General features: G+C 38.4%; 1 protein-coding gene across 5 annotated transcripts in view; it reads left to right on the forward strand.

Moving 5' to 3' along the window:
• Nucleotides 1-1,487: 1,487 nt before the first annotated feature.
• Nucleotides 1,488-23,016, forward strand: part of AsnS (asparagine synthetase) — a 91,742-nt gene continuing 70,213 nt past the window's right edge. For 2 of the 5 annotated variants that reach the window (XR_010860536.2, XM_067149756.2), the window contains exons 1-3: nucleotides 1,488-1,542; nucleotides 13,536-13,663; nucleotides 21,909-22,034. Coding sequence is in view for 4 of the 5 variants with exons in the window: in XM_067149756.2 (XP_067005857.1) it covers nucleotides 1,503-1,542; nucleotides 13,536-13,663; nucleotides 21,909-22,034 (294 nt within the window). In the remaining variant the exon portion in view is untranslated. Of the gene's footprint in view, nucleotides 1,543-2,639; nucleotides 2,873-13,535; nucleotides 13,664-21,908; nucleotides 22,035-23,016 lie in introns of those variants that run through there. The other 3 variants (XM_067149759.2, XM_067149760.2, XM_067149757.2) reach the window with 3 other exon arrangements.

The following is a 23,016-nucleotide window of genomic DNA, read 5'->3' on the forward strand; positions in this document are numbered from 1 at the left end:
TGTCCTGTTGATATTGAGTCTGTGGTGATGAACATTTTCAACTTCTTTCATATATATGCAGTGCGCACTCAGGAACTGAAATACTTTTGTGAATTTGTTGCTGTAAATTATCTGCAGGTTTTAAATCAAGACTAGGTGGTTAACATTGTATCCAGCAGTTGAAAGAATCCTGCAATTAAATTTGTTATTCTATACTACAAACCACGATGTATTCACAACAACAGGTGGCCTCCAACTGAGTGCGCAAGTCGTCCCAGCACCATCTTAAAACAGAGAATGCGCGAGACCTCGTAATATATTTGACACAAATATTGCCTTACTGAATGGCGTATGCTGGGATCAAGACGTGGGCTACCATTAGACTCAGGTTACCCCTTTTCGATGGTTGATTTAGTGAAAGTCAAGTTTTCAGCGTTTTGAGCTGCAGCAACACCACCTAGATACTATTACGGTATCGATTCCAACCAACGAAAGAGAACACTAAACCTGAAAGATTGCATTTCATTTTAGCAGATCTACGAATAAACAGAAAACTACATTACTCCTATAACAGCAGCCCTGCAGTGTCTTCCTACAAGGATGTCGAAGTAAACGGAAGTGAAATACCAGTACTCTGTTATCTATATAATTAAGTCAGAAGTGAGGAAGCATACTGCCAGACGACGAATGCGCTCAGCAATCGGGTGAACCATACCTCAGTGTCCACGGCCCTTCCTTACAGCACATGCAAAGTTTCTACTACTTGCTGTGATGCTGTACCGTTGCCTACGGGATGTGTTAGGCAATGGCTATACAAATCGGTTAGGCGCCACGAAAGAGATTTTGCGCATATTTCCGTAAACGACTTTGTTAATAATTAAAGGAAATAATTAATTGATAAGACAACAGAGCTTGTACAAATTGCTTTTTTAAAGAATTCGTATACCGTAATTCTTAGTTTCAGTCGCTAAAATGAAATAAAAATGTAATGTTTCCTCCAGAAAGTGGGGGAGACGACTGCCCCCTCTCGCCCCACCTAACCACCGCTACTGGTTCGAACCCCACTGTCGGCAGACGTGAAAGAAAAACACTCTTTGTTATTCCGTGGTTTCCAATTTTCATAACAAGCAAATACTGGGGTTGTACTTTGATTAAGCTCGTTGGTCTGGACGATACAAATCACGGCCGGCTAGATCTCTCGGTGCGCTCCAGAGCGACGCATGAAGTCGGCCATGGACAAATAAAAATAAAGCAGACATTTCTTTTGAACTAAATAATACACGACACTGAGCGAGATATCGAGGGACAGCTATTGGAGCTCACTCTAGCGGATAGACCTGAACGGTACTGATTCTGTCATAAGAGCACGTGTACTTTTGTGTGAAGTTTTTGGTGTTATTTATGCATTTTCAGTGAGTTGACATAATTAAATAGTAGCGTGTGTCATTCCTTGATATCTCCTCTCAGCATGAGGGGAAAGGTATGTGCTGTGTTTGGCTGCAGTAATTACGAAGTAGAGAAAAATGCGCGCTCGTTCTTCAGGTTCCCTCGTGACAAGAACATGTAAGTAATATTGTGTTTGCATATATATTCCTCCAGTGACAGAGATTTTTATAGTACTTCATAATCTTCTGACCTGCTCGACCCATGTTTTAACGGGCTTAAAATATAATACGCATATTTTATTGTATAGTGCAGCAGTTAACCTTCAATACCGATGTGTTGTTGTAGGTGTGATCTGTGGGTTTTGAAATGTCACAGAAGCGATTTGGATAAAGTGTACAAGAAAGAAGGGACGTTACGTTTGTATAAGAATTATAAGATCTGTTCAGATCATTTCCAGGCCAGCGACTTTAAAAATCCTCGACTATACAGCCAAGGGTATGTTACATTTTTACTCTAATTGTACGTAAATATTCCTCAAAGCATCACTATCGACAACATTTTCAAACTTTTCTTTCTTTTATCCCTCTTCTCAGATTAAAGCCGGGATTTTATAGATTTTCTTTCTGTTAGTAGGCTTCATGTTAAGAGGAAAAATGTCCAGCTATTAAATGTTAATTCATTGCATCATATGTGTAAGGAATGTGCCGATATTTTTATTGACAAATGTCTTCATGTGATGATACATTGTTTTTAAATGAGGAAAAAAAGACAAATCCAACCGTAAGATTTCAGGCAGGTATGCTAAAGCTAAAAAAGTAATGCATAAATGAAAGATCAAGCCATTTCACAGCAGTCCATTTCACACCTTGTTTATATGTGTAATTTCAGTCTTTGAATAATAACCTTTTAAATAATTCTTCATTCATTTATCCAGAATTGCTTTAGCAACTTCGAAGTTAATATCTCAATACCACTGTCTTTCTAGACGTAATTTATTTATCCATTTCCGTATATACATTTCCATTGATATTTGAATTTAGCGCGATTTGTTCAGGTCAAGTCACTAGGAGCGCCACCGTCGAATTGTCTCCCATCTTAGCTAGGCGAAATCCGTAAGTGTCGTGTATTGTCTCTACTGTATTTGACTACATTTCTTATCGGGTTGTATTGATTAACTAATTAAAGTAATCAATTTTACTCTCACAGCTACGCCCCAAACACATGCTCTTCTGTAAATCACTACTTCTCAATATATAGTTGATGACAGCTCAGCTGCAGTTACATAAGAAAATGATGTAATAACAACGATGGGTTGTAGCAGAGTGACAGATTCTCTTTGGTGCCAACGCAAATTTAAACACGTTGCGACGCCTCCCGCCCGGTCGGTAAGAGTTATTATTACGTCTGACTTGCCGGCTGTTGGGTTGTACACGTGTTGTTTTCTGTGACATTCTCCAGTGCCAGTAGGAAGCTTTTGTGTGGAGCTTTTACTCGTATATTAATTCAGGTAAAGCCTGTTTTCACGTCGTTTAACTGTTCCCGCGGGAATTTCAATTTAGCAGTATGATTTAATTCAATGATTGAATATCATACTCATGACACGTATTCTGAATTCTTTGTAAGGGTAAATTAAAAGAGACCAACGCATTCTACATCTTATTTCCACCGGTGTAATATTTAGCCTTTTCAATTTATTGATTGACCAGTGATAGAAGAGACAGAATTTTCAGGAATTGTAGATAATTCTTAATGTGGCCAAGTATATGTAATACGTTCAATTGTAACATATTTTGCATGGAGGACACTTTGCTTCAACATCAACTGCAGCATTCCCACCAGCTTTTTTTTTTTGAAGATTGCATAGTGGAAAGAATAATTTGTTCAGTTTGTCAATGTTAATGTTTTTAATTGGAGGAACAACATGGAAAATGTTAGTGTAGAGGTTATGAAATCCTTTGATTAGTAAGCACTTTGACAGGTTCTTGTGAGGGAACTGAGTGAGGGGAATATTGTGTATAATGAAAGGAACTTGGACCTACAAGGAATAATATTCAATCATATTTTAAGTTTGTTTTGATTCACTGTTATACATTTGATCAATAATTGTATCAGCTAGAACTACAGCTCACCTGATATTGGTTGGTTTGTGTCAATATTCCTATCACCCATTGAATATGGGCCTAAGTCTGGAGATAAGGAAACTTGATCATACTCATGGGTGATGAAAGGGATAGACATTAAGAGATTCAAGTCGTGGGAGAGGATGGTGGTAAAAATAAGGGAAAGGATTCCAGGGCTGGGGCGAAAAAGTGAGACTAGCCCCTGTGGGGCGGGCAATCCACATGGCAGGGGACAGCGACCTACTTACAAGCAAACCAGCATAGAGTCCCCCTGTAATCAAGACAGCTGGGGGAATGGCTTCGGTAGAGCAGGGGGTCTCGGCCCACCGCTTGCTTCAACGTGCAATATAGGCCTATCCCTTACCCGAAGTGAATTTCGTTGTTCTATCGCCAGTTGGTAAGATTTTCAACTTTATTGTGTGTAAGGAAATTTTGATGTTTGTAAGGGGAAGGTAATTCAAAGAATTAAACCAAATTTAATAGGTAATTCAGCAAAAGGAACTAAAAGCTTCAGCAAAACTCTTGGACAGGGGGTGCCAATTCATTGTTGTGATGGAAAACTAAGAGTGCCATATGAGATATCAGATTATATAAATGCTGAGAAAAATGAGGTATCGACCTAAGAGGATAGATTTTGTCCAGATGTGTCTGTGTTATTTTATCACCATTCACACAGCAGAAGAGGTTCAGACATGTGTAAATGTTTATACATTTAACTTAAATGTCATCTTTGATCAGGATGGGTAGCCAGGGGCACCCAACATCAAGAGTTTTTTTATGAAAGTGTATTTTGTCTTCGACCTCTTTAGAACTGGAAAAACCGGGCGAGTTGGCCGTGCGCGTAGAGGCGCGCGGCTGTGAGCTTGCATCCGGGAGATAGTAGGTTCGAATCCCACTATCGGCAGCCCTGAAGATGGTTTTCCGTGGTTTCCCATTTTCACACCAGGCAAATGCTGGGGCTGTACCTTAATTAAGGCCACGGCCGCTTCCTTCCAACTCCTAGGCCTTTCCTATCCCATCGTCGCCATAAGACCTATCTGTGTCGGTGCGACGTAAAGCCCCTAGCAAAAAAAAAAAAAAAAAAAGAACTGGAAAAATAAATTGATTTTGATTTTATGTTAAAAAATGATCCAAAGGAAAGGATAAGCAAAACAGGGACAGACATGGATCATCATCATTTTGCCTTATAGCCTACAGTTGCTTTGGAGAAATATGTTTCCTCTTCATTTTACTATGACCGAGCTCGATAGCTGCAGTCGCTTAAGTGCGGCCAGTATCCAGTATTCGGGAGATGGTAGGTTCGAATCCCACTGTCGGCAGCCCTGAAGATGGTTTTCCATGGTTTCCCATTTTCACACCAGTCCTAGTCCTTTCCTCTCCCATTGTTGCCATAAGACATATCTGTGTCAGAGCAACGTAACACCAATAGCAAAAAAAAAAAATTTACTATGATTTCTTGCCATTTCACACCCACTGCCATGTTCCAGTCAAGATGGCATTGCCTAATACACACTCTTGCCTCCTAAAGAGGGAGGACCTTCCAGTGTGTTCTCATGGTGCCGACTTCACTGTGGCCCACATCCTTATAGAGTGCGCCGATCTCTCTGGCCTGAGATTTGGTCAGCAGGAGACACTCATACTCATATTAGCCGATGGTGCGATTACTGCTGATCTTTTTAAGGTCAAAGAATTTCCACATGAAAATTCTGTTTAAATATATATCCACCTGTTCAGTACTGTACAAATATTTAGTCATAATAAATAGTTTAATCTTAAATTAGGACATGTTTCAGTCCTTGTATCTTTAGCTAACATCAAAAGTACAAGATAAGAGTACAAAGACATCAATAGCATTTAATTCGAAGATAAAATACATGGATACATTTAAAGAAAGTCTTATAAAATAATTGCTGATTTGTGACTAAAAAGGATAAGAAACAACTGATTCTTTTGGTGTTCTTTCAAAAGCGAAATTAACGAAGTATATAGACAGTTAAATTAAATACGACGACAGGTTTAGAATATCTTATAAAATTCTTGTTGATTAGCATCTAAAAAGAATATAAAAATGATGCTTTTGGTGTTCAATACAAAGCAGTAAAACTATTGGTGAAGAAATTGAAGCTAAAATGTTCCTTTGTTATTGCTGAATGTAACATTCATTATGTAATAGTACTGCTGGTTCATCACCATGGAACAATTAAGATGATTGTTGTTTGAAATCCAAACTAATTTATATTAGGGATCTGAAAAAATAAAATAAAAAGGAATAAGGATTGGAAACAATAGATATATTAAATAAAACAAGGTGAATAATTAATTAGAACTGCTCACTGAATTATCCTCCTACCTCAAAATGTACCAGTACTGGTGATGTTGATATATGTACGAGTGCGAACATGTGATTGTCTCGAGACAGAAGAGTGGATAAGAAGGGGAGGGAGTGACATTAGTGGGAACATTCCGTTTGTGGCGTGCTGATGGCAATCCGTTTGTTTTTAACTGGGAATTGATTAGGCTATTATTGCTACATTAAACAAACTGTTGACTTTTTCCAAAATTTTATTCACATTAAGTATTGGATTATCCCTTTGATCACAATGAATATGCAAGTTTTCTAGTATGTTTAATATTGGTCCCTTATTGGCTAGTTGAACGATTTCTAGATCTCTGTTTATAGAAGCAAAAATTGTGATTAATGAATGTAGGTTTTCATGACTCATTTTATTAAAATAAAGAAATAAATGTGTAAATGTGCTGAGCTTTCTGCCAAATTGCATTGGTCTTCATCGGGGCATGTGAAGGTCTGCCTCCGACAGTGAGCAAATAAATTCTTTGAAGGAACATGGAAGTCATGACCGTACTATCCACGGCCTCCCCACTAACTGGACTCAAGGATCGTCCCCATGTATAAAGGAAAGGGTGATAGACATAAAACTGAAAATTATAGGCCAGTCAGTTTGACATGCATTGCTTTGGGAAAGCATTCTTTCCGATTATATTAGACATGATTGCGAAATTAATAACTGGTTCGATAGAAGGCAGTTCGGGTTTAGGAAAGGTTATCCCACTGAAGCTCAACTTGTAGGATTCCAGCAAGATATAACAGGTATCTTGGAATCAGGAGGTCCAATGGACTGTATCGCGATTAGCCTATATAAGGCATTTGATAGGGTAGATCATGGGAGACTACTGGCAAAAATGAGTGCAATTGGACTAGACAAAAGGGTGACTGAATGAATGGGTGGCTATATATTCCTAGGAAATAGATTTCAGAGAATTAGAGTAGGCGAGGCTTTATCTGACCCTGTAATAATTAAGAGGGGTCCAACTCGGCTGAACGGTCAGTGTACTGGCCTTCGGTTCAGAGGGTCGCGGGTTCGATTACCGGCCGGGTTGGGGATTTTAACCTCAATTGGTTAATTCCAATGGCACGGGGGCTGGGTGTATGTGTTGTCTTCATGATTTCATCCTCATCACAACGCGCAGGTCGCCTACAGGCGTCAAATAGAAAGACCTGCACCTGGCGAGCGAACCTGTCCTGGGATATCCCGGCACTAAAAGCCATACAACATTTCATTTCATTAGGAGGGGAATTCCTCAAGGCAGTGTTATTAGACCTTTATGTTTTCTTATATATAAATGATATGAATAAAGAAGTGGAATCAGAGATAAGGCTTTTTGTGGATGATGTTATTCTGCATAGAGTAATAAATAAGTTACGGTACAAGATTGTGAGCAACTGCAGATGACCTTGATAATGTTGTGAGATGGACAGTAGTCAATGGTATGATGATAAACGGGGTTAAAAGTCAAGTTGTGAGTTTCACAAATAGGAAAAGTCCTGTCAGTTTTAATTACTGCATGATGGGGTGAAAGTTCATTTTGGGGATCGTTGTAAGTATTTAGGTGTTTTTAATATAAGGAAAGATCTTCATTGGGGTAATCACATAAATGGGATTGTAAATAATGGGTACAGATCTCTGCGCATAGTTATGAGGGTATTTAGGGGTTGTAGTAAGGATGTAAATAAGAGGGTATATAAGTCTGCTTGATTCAAGAACTGGAAAAAATCCAGTTTGTTCTGGGTGATTTCCGACAAAAGAGTAGCGTTACAAAAATGTTGCAAAGTTTGGGCTGGGAAGACTTGGGAGAAAGGAGACGAGCTGCTCATAGGTGTGCTATTTACCAACTGATGAGCCCAACTTAGCACACTGGGGCGAAACGCTGGCAACCAGGAATGAGTTAGCTGGAAACCTTATAATGTCCTATAACGAGCCAACTATATTGGTATTATAAATTTACTCATTCGGAACAAATATTTCAGGTTTCCTGTGGGAATCAACATCTTTGTCATAAGTGGTATGTTCCGAACTATCACTGGAGAGACGACATAGGATGGCATTAGGAGTTGAATAAGTTTGAATGGTGTCTTTAAAATTAGGATGATCACAATATGAAGCTAAAGATGGAATTCAAGAGATATTGGGGCAAATATTTGTTTATAGGAGCGGGAGTTAGGGATTGGAAAAACTTACCAAGGGAGATGTTCAAAAAATTTCCATTTTCTTTGAAATCATTCAAGAAAAGGCTAGGAAAACAACAGATAGGCAATCTACCACATGGGCGACTTCCCTAAATGCAGATCTGTAGTGTTTGATTGATTCTTCACATCTGTTTATTTCTGTATTACTTGAGATTCTATTACACAAATTTCTCAATTTCTTAAAGCCAAAGTTTCCTCCATAGAAGCAAAACGTATTCTGTAACTGGAATTTTATACAAAATTAACTGTGCAATACAGTATTTATTGTTTTTTTATGTTATTATTCCTTAACGTACTACAGTATATCTTCCTGGTCAACCTCTGTATGACGCTGGTCATTGAGCATAGGCAGCTGGGAGTTTGAGCTGCACCAGCCCTCTCCTGTACACACATTCTTTGATCCTACATACATAGTCGAATGTAAATGATAGTGTTTTCACAGCAGTGACTGTTGTTGAAAACTATATGGAAAGAGGAAAGAGGCTTAAGAGTAAAATATCAGAAGAAACTAACAGATTTTCTCCCAAGTTTTCATGTTCCTCTACTGTACGTATTTTGTTTTCAACGAGTTGCTATCATAAGTCATCATCGTTTTCATTTCCCCTTGTCCAGCTCCTGCCAGGTCAGGGTGTTGATGGCACTTCTCCACCGTTTGCTGTCGTAAGTGTTTTATAAAAAGAGATAAAATACTTTGGAGTGTTATTGTATGGTTAAATAACACTGTATACAGTGTCATCTTTTACAGACATATGATTTTGATTATGTGCTATACATGCTCATAAACAAGAATTCTCTCTATGTCCAACCCTTGTCCCGTTTCTCTTTGGGGTCGGGTATGAAATGATATGAATCTTTGTAGTGATTTTTATGATCCGATGCCCTTTCTAATGTCAACCTTATCAGAGGAGTTAATGAGATTAAAGAAAAGGCATGATGTGAGAGTAGGAAGGGAGAGGGTGAAGCCCGGTGCTAGCCCATAGCCTGCTTATGTGGAATAGCACCAAGGGGTCTGCTCAAGACTTAACTTCTCTGTCCGACGGACAAATCACCATCAATAGCATCATATTAGGATGTCTATTGATACTGGAAATACTGGAACTACTGAAATTATACTGGAATTTAAAATAGGTACTGGAAATACTGGAAATATACTGGAATTTTGAACCATATGCTGGGTTAAGACAGGGTGGTGTTTTGTCTCCTTTTCTTTTCATCACTGTGATGAATGAGATTCAGAGAAAAGTTCACCAAACCATTGGAGGTAAGAAAATGAAAGTTATCATGTTTGTTGACAATATATGTTTGTGGGGAGACTTTAAAGAAGACCTTCAAGAACAAATTAACTCCTGGACAGTAGCTGCTAAAGAATATAGACTCATCTTCAGCCAAGAGAAAAGTGAGGTTATGGTCATGAAAAGATATGGACTACCAGTGGGACACATTGAAATGGAAGGGAAACAGCTACAGATGAACCATCAATTCAAATATCTTGGAAGTGTTATCTCTGATACTGTTTCTATAGATAAGGAAATTTCCCACAGAATTCAGGGGGGTACCAATGTCTACAAAATAGTTAAAGACATAATATGGAACAAGAAAATACCAAAAAAATGTAAGGGAGTCCTATATGAAACATATTACGTACCAATCCTGACCTATGGTTGCGAAACATGGACCATCTATATATACATATAAAATAAGAGTTTTGTCTGTACATTGCTCAGAATTTGAAAAGAATGGTATTTCTGTATCGGTCATGTCCATAGTAACAAGGAAATGCACTTTTTACTTTTCCGTAATTTCTGTCTGTCTGTCTGTATGTATGTACACGCATCACTAGAAAACGGCTGAAGAGAATTTAATGAAAATTGGTATATAAAGTCGGGGGATGAGCCGCTACAATCTAGGCTATAAATCATTTGTCACGCTGAGTGAAATGGTAGTTTAGGGGAAGGCCCAAAATTTAATTCTCAAATATTTATTTTATCAGTGGTCCTATCGATAAATGCTACATAACGAAAGTTATATATAATTAAATTTCCGATTATTTATGTCATACATTGTTACCGTACCAGCTTCGATAACACAGGTATTCATGAATATGTATTTTTGTTGCCAAGTCCACATCAACGCCGAGCCACGAGAAAATGGGTTAACAGAATTTAGTGAAAATCGGTATATGGAGTCTGGGAATAAGAAAGTACAGTCTAAGATATAAACAATTTTATTCACCCTGGATGAAATTGTAGTTTAGGGGAAGGCGCTTAAAATACCCATGTTATTGGTCCTACCGAAAAGTACTACATAACATAAGTTATAAAGAATACAATTTCCAATCATTTATGTTTTATTCAGTTTTAGCGTACCGACTATGATAAGAGTGGTATTTCAGAGTCGGAGGAAAACTAAATGTGGAGGCCTACAATATTGAAAGTGCATAACAATGATCAACAATAACATTACACTGACCATTGTTTGTTGTGATGTTTTTTGTCTCTTATGCTGCTGCTCAACTCAAATAGATGGGATTACTGCTGCGTAATGAGTATAACAGCCTGACTGAATATTGGCGGAAAATAGCTAGGGAGTTAGAAAACTTTCTTCTTTAGCATGCCATTCCTCTGGTTCATATATTTTTCTGATACTGCCGGTACGTTACAGACTGGTTCATCATAGTATTCCAGCTACTCGATCCCTACTCTGACGTACTGTTTTGAATGAGCAATGTGCACACTTAATGCAGACGCTCACTTAGTAGTAGTAGTAGTATGACCTGGTCTAGGACTACAATTTAGAACTAATCCAAATTATAGTACCACAATTCACGAAATAACTCGAAATTCAAACCTGAAAAGAGATGTTTCTTAAGAAAAGCTTCTTCCTCTTCACTTTTATTAAATTCTACATGCATTTTATTCCAAATTAGCAGTGAGGTGGGGGTTTCTCCTCTGGCTTGGAGGAAAAATTTGTCAACAGATTAAACAGATTAGTAAGAGGGCATAGTTTTTGCCCTGGGAGTCTCCACTATTCGACACCCCAACCCGGCCCAAGATAAAAGACGAAGTGTTCACGGATCAGGCTCTATGCAGCTTGGTTATTCCAGCCCTGGAACTTTGGGCTGTTAGATCGGCAGCGTAGTACTGTTCGTTAAAAGTGAGAAAATGTGTGGTTTTTTATTTGATCGAGTATTTCATATAAAAACATTGTTTTTTTAGCCATTCATACTGACGTCATTGTAATGACCTATGTTCATTTCAGTTGGGAAAGGTACTAAGACGATCTTTCTGAGGATGTAAACAGGCAGGTGGAGAGTGAGTGTCTGTCGTTAAAATGAAAACTCCCCAACCTGATTGTGACTGGTGGTAGGCAAGGGGAGGTCTACCCTCACAATGAAAATTCCCTAACCCAGTCTTTATATGAGAAAAGACGTTTGGTGACTTCCCCACCGTGTTTCTATGGTAACGTTAAGTGCTACGCAATTTAATACAATCTTGCTCACAACGTGTACACTACCTAACCTAGAATACTGTATACAATGTAGAATTCCGTAGCGAAGCACGGGTACATCAGCTAGTGAGAAATAAAGATTTAGTAGAATCCAGGCAGCAGAAATGAGGTTTGTCCATAGCACGATCGGTAAAATACGGAGGGACATAGTCCGTAATGAGGAAGTCCGCAAGCAGGTTCAAGTTGTAAGACTGCAGGACAGAATAACAGCGCAGCGACAGAGATGGTATGAACATATGCGATGCATGGGAGATAAAAGATTACCGAAACAAATGTATGATCTAAAACTTGAAGACAAAAGACCAAGAGGGCGACTAAGACTCAGGTACAATGACATGGTGAAGATTGACATTGAACAGCGAGAACATACTTTGGAAAGCATTGAAGAAGGTGAGAAGTTCAGAGACCGGAGCTGGTGGAGAAGCCTCATTCGCCGACCCATCGCTTAAGATGGAACGACGTGGGATATTTATGTATGTATACTGGAAAAATGATAAAATATACTGGAACAGATATTATAATTTTTTATAATCTACCCTGGATATTTGCACTCCAAAAGTGCAGGTCCATCCATCCATTATCTAAAGGCTAAGCCTTGTCGCTGCAGCCACAGTCTTCAGCAGCCCTTTTCATCGTGACATAGGAAGCAAAACCCAGCTGAATGATTATGTCCCTAAGGTATGAGAGACGTGGTCTTCCTCTCGACTTCTTCCCCAGGATCTTTCCTTCGAAGACATTCTGGAGAAAGGTGTCATGTAGTAGGATGTGTCTAAGAAATTTAGCTTTCCTTTGCTCTGTTGAATAAATTAAGGTCCGTTCAAGATTTAGATATTAGTCTTTTTTTCTGCCCAACTCGTCCCTGTCAGTCTTCTCTAGAACCACATTTCAGCAGCTTCTAGTATTGACTGTGCTTGTTTTCCCAAGTCCAGGTCTCACAACTGTAAGTTAGCACACTCCAAACAGAGGTTTAACAAATTTCTTCCTGGTTTCAATTCCTATGTGCTTATTTAACAACAGATTTTTCTTGCTTTGAAACACTTGTTTTGCCGTAGCAATTCTTCTTTTGGCTTCTGTCAGGCACGGATTATCATTGGTAATAACACTACCCAGATAACAAAATTCTTTAACCTGATCTATTTTTTCAGAACCTAATTAATGTTTGTTTTCAATTCAGTCGTCTTCTTCTTTTGAACGACCATTATTTTTGTTTTCTTTGTGTTTCTTTGCCTGAACGTCTCTAACGTGTTGTTTAGTATACCGACCATCCTAGTCATTTTGTGCTATGAATCAGCTATCAGTGCAATATCATCTGCAAAGCGAATACTTGTAATTGTAATTGTAATTTTTTTCCAAAGCAAGAGTTGTATAAATTTTCTAATTAAGAGATTTAAAAGCAGTGGGTGGAGTGAAGGGCTGTGAGGGAAATTGGGAGGCCCTGTAAAAAATGTTAAAAAATTGTTTGTATTTAAAAAATCAAGGCTAACTGAATTTATTAAAAACAAAATATTCATTTGTTGGCAAAAAATTACAAACCTGAAATCATCAAGGGTGTAATTCTTCCTAAAGAACTTCAACAAAATTCATAACACTAAGTACTGGAATGTTGCTGATAGTTTTACTGAATATACTGGAAATGTACTGGAATTTTGAAAATGGAACTCATTAGACACCCTGCGTTTGCTGTAATTCCATATAAACACTGTGGGGAGGTTTGTAATTGAATCAAGGCTTTTAGCACACAATCTACTCCTACTCTGCCAGTCCAACATTCTGGTGATGAAATATTTTTTTCAACCAACAGGACTTGAACTGGCTAATCTTGGTGTCATACCATATAGACTGTTGATGCCTTAATGATCATGGCCTCCAGGCGGGCATTCTGCATAAATCATCTTTGATTAGAGCTCTGTCCAAAATATTGCATATTGTATTTTTATTAGTGTTGTGTTTTGCTAAAGTTATTCTCAGTGTATATGAAATATATTTTGTTTTTGTAGATATGTGTGGAATTTGGGCTTTGTTTGGTATGGCTACTCATACCTCAGTACATTCTAACAGTTCGTTTACAAAAATATGGCATCGAGGACCTGATGCTTGGAGGATAGAATACAATCGGCAAGTCAAGGTAAGTGACTATGTAGACATTGTACTTACGGCAAAAAGTTGCTGTACTGGTGAGCATAGTTTAATGATCATAGGTTTAGAAATTAATTCATTTAAACTATGTCCATTGGAGGACAGGAAGTAAACAATGACTTTACCAGAATATTATGAAGATAAATGAGATATTAGGATGAAGATTTGATAGATAGATAGATAGATAGATAGATAGATAGATAGATAAGAAATGGGTGAGCCCTGTTTTCGCAGAGCTCCACACGTAGCCTTTAAGGCCTTCTTGTATCTCCTCTTTTCAGCGCCAGAGCGCTGTTTCTTCTTCTTCTTCACCTGCAGATTGCCCACCTCTTGAGTGAGCCCTCTAACTGTTGAAGTCGAACTGTCCGAGGGTATCTCCGAAGAGTCCCCTTCGGTTGTTGTTGTTGTGCTGGTATTTCTCTCGGAGGCCCCAGAAGAGCTCTCCGGTTTATGGGTGGCTACGGAACTCATGTAGGTCCCACGAGTAGCTAGGGAAATATATGTCTGCCCAGGCAGAGCCCCGCATACCTGGGTAAGGCTACTTACTTCGAGAGGGCGCCAAGTATCTCGAAGGCTCCGTTCAAGACACATCTCCCATGTGCCATGCACCCCATCGGCACGGGTCGCGTTACACCTTAGGGTTGGGCGGTGCTTTAGCTCCCTCCTCCTTGTATGCCGAACGGTTACCCAATAGGGCTCCATTCGGCATCGCAAGAAAGGAGCTACTGGTCCCCCTCACCGCGAAGAGGATCTTCAATTGAAGAGGGTAACCAAGGTTAGCCCCCTACAATTGTAGAAGCACACACGAGGGGGTGAAGATTTGATAGAATTGAACGTGCTCTGAAGAATTATTATTTGAACCTCACACCAGGTTAAGGCAGTACATCTGTGAACATCCTAAAATCTACAGTTTTCATCCTTTCACCTTAGAAATGTGACCATCAATATGTATCAATATGATACAATATACAGAGTTTCAAGTTTCTATGAAGAACAGTTTTTGAGATATTAAAAAGTTTAACAAAATTTATAAGATGCTCCTCAGGCCAAATGGCTCAACAGAACTGGCTGAAAATTTTATCTCACTTTTAAAATACTAATATAAAAGAAGTGATGTGTTGCTTTTGACAGATTTTAATTACACTAAAAATATTTCACATAGGCCCTAGGCATAATTCAGTTTTTATATTTTATGGTGATCATGATGAGACAAAAAGAAATGATTGCTTCTGAACTACTGCATATATTGTAAAATTTGCACATCAGTTTGTTATTCTGTTACATCTGAAACTATCCTAAGAGTTTCAAATAGATTGGTTGAAAATTGTGGTTTGAGGAACATTTAGAATCTTGAAAAGTGCTGGAAAAAATATTCTGAGAAAAATGAGATTGAAATTTTAGAGATGAACAATAGTTCAGTGCCTGAATATAGTTGACGTAAAACTCCACAGCACCATATGTCGGACGCTCTGCTGCCTTCTTCCTGGTTTCGCTAGCAGTTTTTGAGTTTTTCTTACCTTTGGAGTGTTTTGAACCCTTGTTGTCCAGACAATCCACTGTGGTCAAGTCTGTGCTTGTCCCTCATTACACTAATTTTCTGTCCCAAGCTGCTAACTTAGCACCCCTAACACTAGCTTTTAGTTTCTCACTTGCTTCACAGCCCATTTTGAATTCAGCAATTGCTGATGTTACAGCACTCTCCAGTTTTATCTTTGACACAAACACATCCTTCAGGCACTTAGTACAATTACACTATGCAGTGATTCATTGGCATTCTGTGTTTTACATGCTGTGCAGCACTCTAAAACCTCATTCGAAGCAAGTCTTTGATACACAGGTATTAATTTACTTACTACCTGTGGAGATAGTATAGTCATGTTGCTACTCTCATGTTTTGGTGAGTTTACGAAAAACAAATTAAAGATATTTATGAGAATGGTGACAATGTGTGGCAACACTCACTTATGCAGGGTCATTTAAATGGCCACTAAGGGCTTTAAATGGCTGATATTTAAATAAAACAAGGCACAAAAGGAAAGTACAAGGTATGAACATTGTCAAAATGCCAAAAAAAAATGAAGTTTTTGCATAATTTTCACCAAATTTCACTGATACATTAACTTTCAACTATAAAGTTGTTGGTATTTACAGCTATAGATGTCTGAAACTAGAGATAGTGTTAATGTACTAGTGCTGGTAATAATTAACAAGATTTGAGAATGTTGCTTCATATCAGTCATGATTCAGTGCAGTTAGGACTCTTATTAAGGTTTAAATTCCTAAAATCTATGTGAACATGGAATTTGTAAATCTGGAGCCAGTATTGAATAGAAAGTTTGGTGCAAAATACATGATTTGATTCCTCACTTTTACGTTTAAAATGTTTCTTTTACCTATTTTTGTATACTGTTAATTCGTAATCAATTAATGAAAAAGTGAATTGCTAAATCATTGGTTGCGTATAAAAGTTTTGTAAGACTGTATCTGTGATTTGTTTAGGCTGACTGTGGACCGTGTGGTTCTTAACTCTGGCAGTAATCTCTCATTCTTGTGCTGTGAGTGTCTTTTTGTTCCTATGTCCATTTCACCCCTTCTCCTGGATGCATTATTTTGGCTGTTAGCGACAGGAGAGAGTCTGATGTTCTGATCAGCATTCTATACTTATCTCTCTGTAGATATCATTGGGGTAAATTTCTAGTTGTTTTAGGTTGTTTCTAACTCATCTGATCTACTTGGCATTGTCCCTCTTTTTCTCTATAGATGGTGTTGCAGAGGGGAGTCCTCAGTATGTGACCGTAGAAGATATTCTCCTCTTTCTCATTGCTGTTGTAATGCTCTCCAGTTATTGGTAGAGTTTCTTGTTGTGCCTGATACTTTAATCGGGCCCATGATTTTAACATAAATATGTTTTATGGCTGGGGGGTCATCCGAAAATTTGTGTAATGTAAAGCGACAAAATGTGTGACGGAAGTGTGTAACCATAGCAGCCGTACAGGCTATGTCTTATGGCTGGTTGCCATCTGAAATTAGCAGCCGTTGATGGATGACCATGATCGGGCGACACATGTAGTAGGGTCTTGATAATCCTAGGTAATTGGAGGGAAAGGTACCTCAGAACTCAGAAGTGGAATAATTCGGACTACACAGAACAACATAGAGGAAATCATGAAACATTAAAAAAATCCGCAGCAATTGAAGCTCAGGTCCTGTATTGTCATTTTTTACAGTGTTATGGCATGGATTAAGGTTATGTTTTGAAATAAGTCTTTAATTGAGTGGCTCGGTGCCAGAGGTGGCTAAGCACCATCACGGCTCATTTTGACATTTTCAGTGTGGAGTAGAAAGGATCGTATTTTGTCTATGACACTTATGACTAACAACCTTACTGTTTGTGTAACGTGTTGCCACCAGTGAACAAATCTGGCACTGTAAAGACGACTGTGAAGTGTGTGAGCCATACATGTCTAAGTTCTGAGATGGTGGTGATATTACATGAGAGCTCATCAATATCCGACTTATCTGCTCTTAGCGACGGTGACAGGATATATCAGACGGAAGAAAATAACTCTACTAATGAATCAGGTATGCCCGATATCTTTAAACCAGAAAACTGGTTGACTGTCATTGCATTAGAAAAAAAAAAAAAAAAAAAAAAAAAAAGAGAGAAGAAACCTCATTTCCACGTCACTCACATGGACAGCAGCATGTTCTGTTCCTACAAACAACTCCAGAATGAGATTACTGGCAGGAAAAAATCTATCGCAGGACAAAAAGTGCAGTGGTTTCAGATTCGACACATTGTTCTCCATAAAGACAGTCTACTTAAGTTCACAACTTTCAAGAACTTGCACCAGTGACTATTGATCTGAGTAAGAGAACAGTTGGTCACCCAAGTGGATTTAGGGGCACAACCCCACTCTTGTATCCTCAAAGGCACAGGATAACACTGCAAAATAGACTGACCTATTGAAGCTGTTGAAGTATATCCCTCCCATCATGAGTTCTACAGAAATCTGGCAACAGTGAAGGAAACAGCAGATCAGGATGAAGAGAGCATATTAAATTTTAATTCCTGTGATTGTGTATGTGCAATTATCCAAAGAGCCAAAAAGTCTTCCCATTTTCTTTACATTCTAAAACATGCTAACCATCAGAGGGCATATTATAGTTATTTCTTTGATGACATAATTTGTAGAATTTGTAGTACTGATACGTATACCAGCATAAGAGTAACTTCGGAATACTTTACATTATGAAAGAGGATACTTTTCTCATTGTCCAGATGCTTCAATAAATTATCTTGAAAGCTGTTTTAATTTTAAATCCCTTGTTGACTTTATCCTTCATTTACTTAAAATGTGGCAAATGGTGCTTAGTCACCTCTGGCACTGAGCCCTCCAATTGACTTGTGTTTCTGAATGTTGCATAGTTTCTGTGCAGCAGTGTCATGCCATCGCTTTCAGAGCAGGGTGTCTGTGGGAGCTGCTTCTGGTTGTTGTTCTACATAGCGTATTGTTGCCTCCAACGCAGCAAGACCCTCACTATGAGACATATTTGGTGTAATCTTTACTCAAACTTCTTCCTCACTATCTTCTGTTGGTTCATTCAACATTTCAATGATTGATGCATCTGTAAGTTCACACTGTTCATCACTCTTCATCCATTCTGTATCTTCGATTTCATTATAGGTCTTTTCTGCTCTGATGGCAGGCGGCCTACATGCTGTCAGGGGAAGTGGGGTGCGGGCAGTATGTTACTGCCCAATCAGACAAAAGATCTGCTGTGTTGTTGAGTAGTCTTACAGTGTGCACGTGGGTATTACAAAGAGTTTGTTTGATGAGTTTGTTTTAGGATTATTCTTGTTTTATGAGTAATTCTTGCCGCGTCCTTTACTGCATTCTTCGATTAGCGTGTTTGTGGCATGTAATGTGACGTCAGTTTGTTTCTATTCTATTGTTTCTATTTGCATTGCTCTATGTTGTTGTTGTTGTTGTTGTTATGTAATAACTGCACTATATATCTTACAAAGGCGAGGAGGAAGGAGTTAAGGGGCCAGGGTAGAAAAATGATCAGCAATGTTCATGAATATAAAAGGAAGCACAAAATAATGGCCCTTTAGGTAGTGTGTATAAAGTGCAGCAGACAGTGTCGGAAGCTTGTTGAGTTGGTATGTGAAGTGTTCAGCGTATAGTAAAGGAAGGTAAAGACAGTACCCAGTCATCTGGTTCCATTTCATTTCAATCACCACGCAAATGAATCAAAAGGAACTGTATAACAAAGGTAATCGACGGATTCCATAAAGATGTAATAAGAAGAACTCTCCTCAGTTATATAAAGGGTGAATACCCGACACTGAACAAATTACGTGGTGATTTAGAAAGAGTGATAAAATTTAAATGGGGAGTACTTCATTGTGAAGGATACTGAAGTCAGTGGGGTTTGAGTATTAAAAAAAGGAACGACAGGAGAAGATTTTTAATGGAGAGAGCCGATATAGTAACAGCCAGAGTAACGTTTTTGAGAAAAATGCTTTTTCTGAGGAATAAGTATCCCTTGCCCCATATATTTTATTTAGATGAGACTTACATTCATAGAATTACGCTCCCAACGAAAATCTCGCAAGATAAAGAGGGTACAGGAGGTTTAAAAGTTCCTGTGGGGAAAGGTGGACGAATTATTGTTCGTCACATAGGTTCCAGTCACACTGGTTTCCTACAGGAATGTAAATTGGTTTTCAGGCCAAAGGTGAAATCGGTCAGTGATGACTACTACACTGATATGAATGCTGTGGTTTTCAAAGAGTGGTTTTTGAAGTTTTTAGACGCTCTTGACGAAAGCAACATCAAAGACGCAGTGATTGTAATGGACAATGCTAGCTACCATTCGGTACAGCTAGAACAAATCCCTACAACGAACACATGAAAAGCTGATATTATATCGTGGTTATCTGCTAGGAATATTTCTCATGACAGCAATCGCATCAGAGTCAAACTGTTGTCTCTTGTGAAACTAGTCAAGCCAAAGGCAAAAATGTACGAAATCGATACACTTGCTTACAGAAGGGGTCATACCGTTGTTCGCCTTCCACTCTATCATTGTAAATATAATCCCATAGAGCTGGTTTGAGGAAACATTAAAACTGCTGTAGGGAAAAGGAACAAAACGTTCAAACTAGCTGACTTCCAATCTTTAATGGAAGAGGAGGGGGATAAAGTAACCAACCGGGAGTGGAAGGCTTGTATGTCACATGCTGAAAAGTTTCAAGAGGACGATTACAAAAGGGACGTGGTATTGGACACAGTCATGGATGATTTCAATGATGACGAGTGTCGGAGTGCTGTAACACAGATACTTCAGCTGGAATAAGGTAAGGTAAAGTAAGAAAATGAGAAAGTAAGAAAATGTGTTTAACTCTGTACTTTTGAATGAATTTTTTTTTTTCGGTCTGTTGTCAATGCACTTGTTATATGCATTAATAATTAACTCGTATCATACTGCACCAAAGATATAATAAAATAATAAAAATAAATAGATAAAAAAATAATAAAACTCATCCACAGGCCATACTCAAACTATAACATACAAAGCTCTGTATTTCATAGTTAAGTAGATTCCAATACAAATTTAATGCGTGTGCAGGAACTCCTAGCAATGTTGTAGTAGTGGCCTCTGTCTCTTTCCTTTAACGGCCTCTCGCTTCGTGCTGCATTGGTTGGCCCCATGCTCCCCGCTTCCCCTAACAGCATGTAGGCTGCCCAGCATCAGAGCAGAAAAGACCTATAGCATCTTTACATCTGGGTATCTGTGAGATTAGATCTGACAAGTTTGATATGTCATCATCATTGCTGTCATCGGAGTTACTGTCAGCAGGCACAGCACTTCCTGAAATCTTCCCATGATTTTGTGAGTGTCACTGGCTTCACTTAGTTCCATGATTCTGCTAACGAATACATTATGTTCAGGAGTTCATACTTGTGTACTTAAATTATCAATATGGACAGTGAAGGTGATAGATTATGGTACACTATGTTCCTCATGGTTATCTGTTTGAGAAAGTTCGTGATGTTTTCCTCATGTTCTGTTGCTTCCAGTAGTGAATGTAGCAGGCCTTTTTTTTAAAATAGACATTCCAGAACGCCCTGATCCATAGGTTGTATCAAACTCATTACGTTAGGGGGCAGAAATAAAGTATGAATTCCATCACTTACTGGTTTCTGTTCATCTGGGTATTACGCTGTGTTTTCCAGCAATAAAACTGCTTTATGAGACAGACCCTTCTTTCTCAAAAATGTTGTTTCAGGCATGACAACAAATACGTGTGTGATCTCAGTAGAGGGGAGGCACAATAATATGACGTGGCAGGAATAAGCAGTGAATGAAATGCTGTTCTCACTTTCAATTTGCGAAAACAAAGTTCAAATAACGCTCGGATTTAACGGAGCCTCAGATTTGCGAGACTCTACTGTATATTATCATTTGATTTTCGCCAAGGGAAAGGTGGTTTCTTTTTATTTCCTTCTAGACCTACAAACACCGCTCGTTTTCACAATACCAACCTGTGTAAATATATTAATGTTACAGATTGGAGCCCTCGAATGACATTCCTAGATGAGGCATTGGTGGAAATGATAATCAAAGACTTTCAGCCATTATCTGTAGTTAAAGACAAAGGTTTTCATTCATGCAGAAGTTAGATCCGAGATATGTTGTTCTAATACGAAAGCGAGTATGAGAAATGATTGAAAACAAATTCAGTAGGCCTATGGTAGTTGATGTCGCGAAAAAGAAACTGTTGGAAGCAGAGCATATAAACCTGGCAACCAACTTGTGGACATCCGTATCAACAGAATTGTGCATGGCAGTTACATGTCATTTTTCTCAAGATATTTCTATCTTTCAGTTCTAGTTTTCTGAGTTCTCCCTTTCTAACTACATTAAGACATTCTTGGTCTTTTTACAGTACTGTGATTTTGAGGCTGCGGGAGAGGGATTTATATCTGTAAATGTTCTTACATAGATGGTAGACTCTCTCCAGCTTCGTGCACATGCTGTTCATGATCAAGTCCTTGCTGATATTCAGGTTTATCCATTTTTCAGTGAGTTTGAAGGAGTTGGTCCATAGTATTACTGTGTCCCCCAGTGGGATTGAGTTGGTTGTATCTAAACATTCTTTATTTAGGAATAATTTTGAGTATTTCTAGGCTGTAGTAAATGGAATGCTTTATTTTTTCCAGAATTGTTGTGTTGGTTTTCACCGTCTTGAGATTGTAGATAGTTTATATGGAATGCAGCCCATGAAGATTCATGCATATCCTCACCTCATGCTACTCTGCAATGGAGAACTATACAACTGTCTAAGGGTAAGTACTGAATTTTTTAAATATCTAAAGCACTGCAGATTTCAAGGCGAACATGAATACAAGCTCTTGTTAGAGCTTGTTAGACTGTGTGTGAACTTGTTAGCGCACACCAAAGTGGACCATTCACGCAGCCTGGGCTTCTTCATTAATCTGTGCTCGTTATTGGCAAGTTCATGAATGTCATTCCATTTGAAGAAGAATGCCTTCTTGCAATAGCCTGGGACAAGGACAGAGAAATAGGTAAGTAAATAATCGGAGTCTGAGCGAGAACAGTAACACTATTGTTATTCTTGTATCATCCATACTCGTATCATAAAGCGCTTATTTAGTGTTAACTGTTTCTGTAAGACATTCTGTAGTTTCTGGATCGATGATACTAATGCAAATGAAACAAAGAAGAGGATAACATATATGGTTTACAAATGCATCAAATGTCTTCTGGCCACCCTCGAACTGAGAAAACAACTCGATACGCTTGATTTCCCTTATTGATCGCTTACCCTGATGTGCATCTTACATGCCTGCAGGAACTGCCTGCCATCTGGTGTGTGCCACGGCTTTTAAATCCATGTGTCGGTTCATACTTGTGTTCACATTAATGATTGCCTTGGTGTGTGTGGTGTGGTGTCCTTCCATGTTCCATTAATTAATATCACACCAACCTTTAAATATTTAACAATTTAGTTCCTTTTGTTATAATGCTGTATTTTTGTGTTCTTTAATTTGTGCTCAGTGTGATTTCTTCTTTACTCTTTCTTTGTCTTCCCATTTAAATAAGACATGAACTTACAGTAGAGCAAGGCAGTACAACATTTTCCGGATTTGATACTTATCACCATATCCTGTAAAAAAACAAATTGCTATCCTTTTGAATGACATTAAAATCAATGAATATTATTATGGGAAGAAAATCGAACTGAATGAGTCTGCAAGATTAGATTGGATATGCTTTGATCGGGTGTCAAAAGTGGCAGATCACAGT

Source organism: Anabrus simplex, chromosome 6 (genome assembly GCF_040414725.1).
Source record: "Anabrus simplex isolate iqAnaSimp1 chromosome 6, ASM4041472v1, whole genome shotgun sequence".
NCBI classification, from domain to species: Eukaryota; Metazoa; Arthropoda; class Insecta; order Orthoptera; family Tettigoniidae; genus Anabrus; species Anabrus simplex.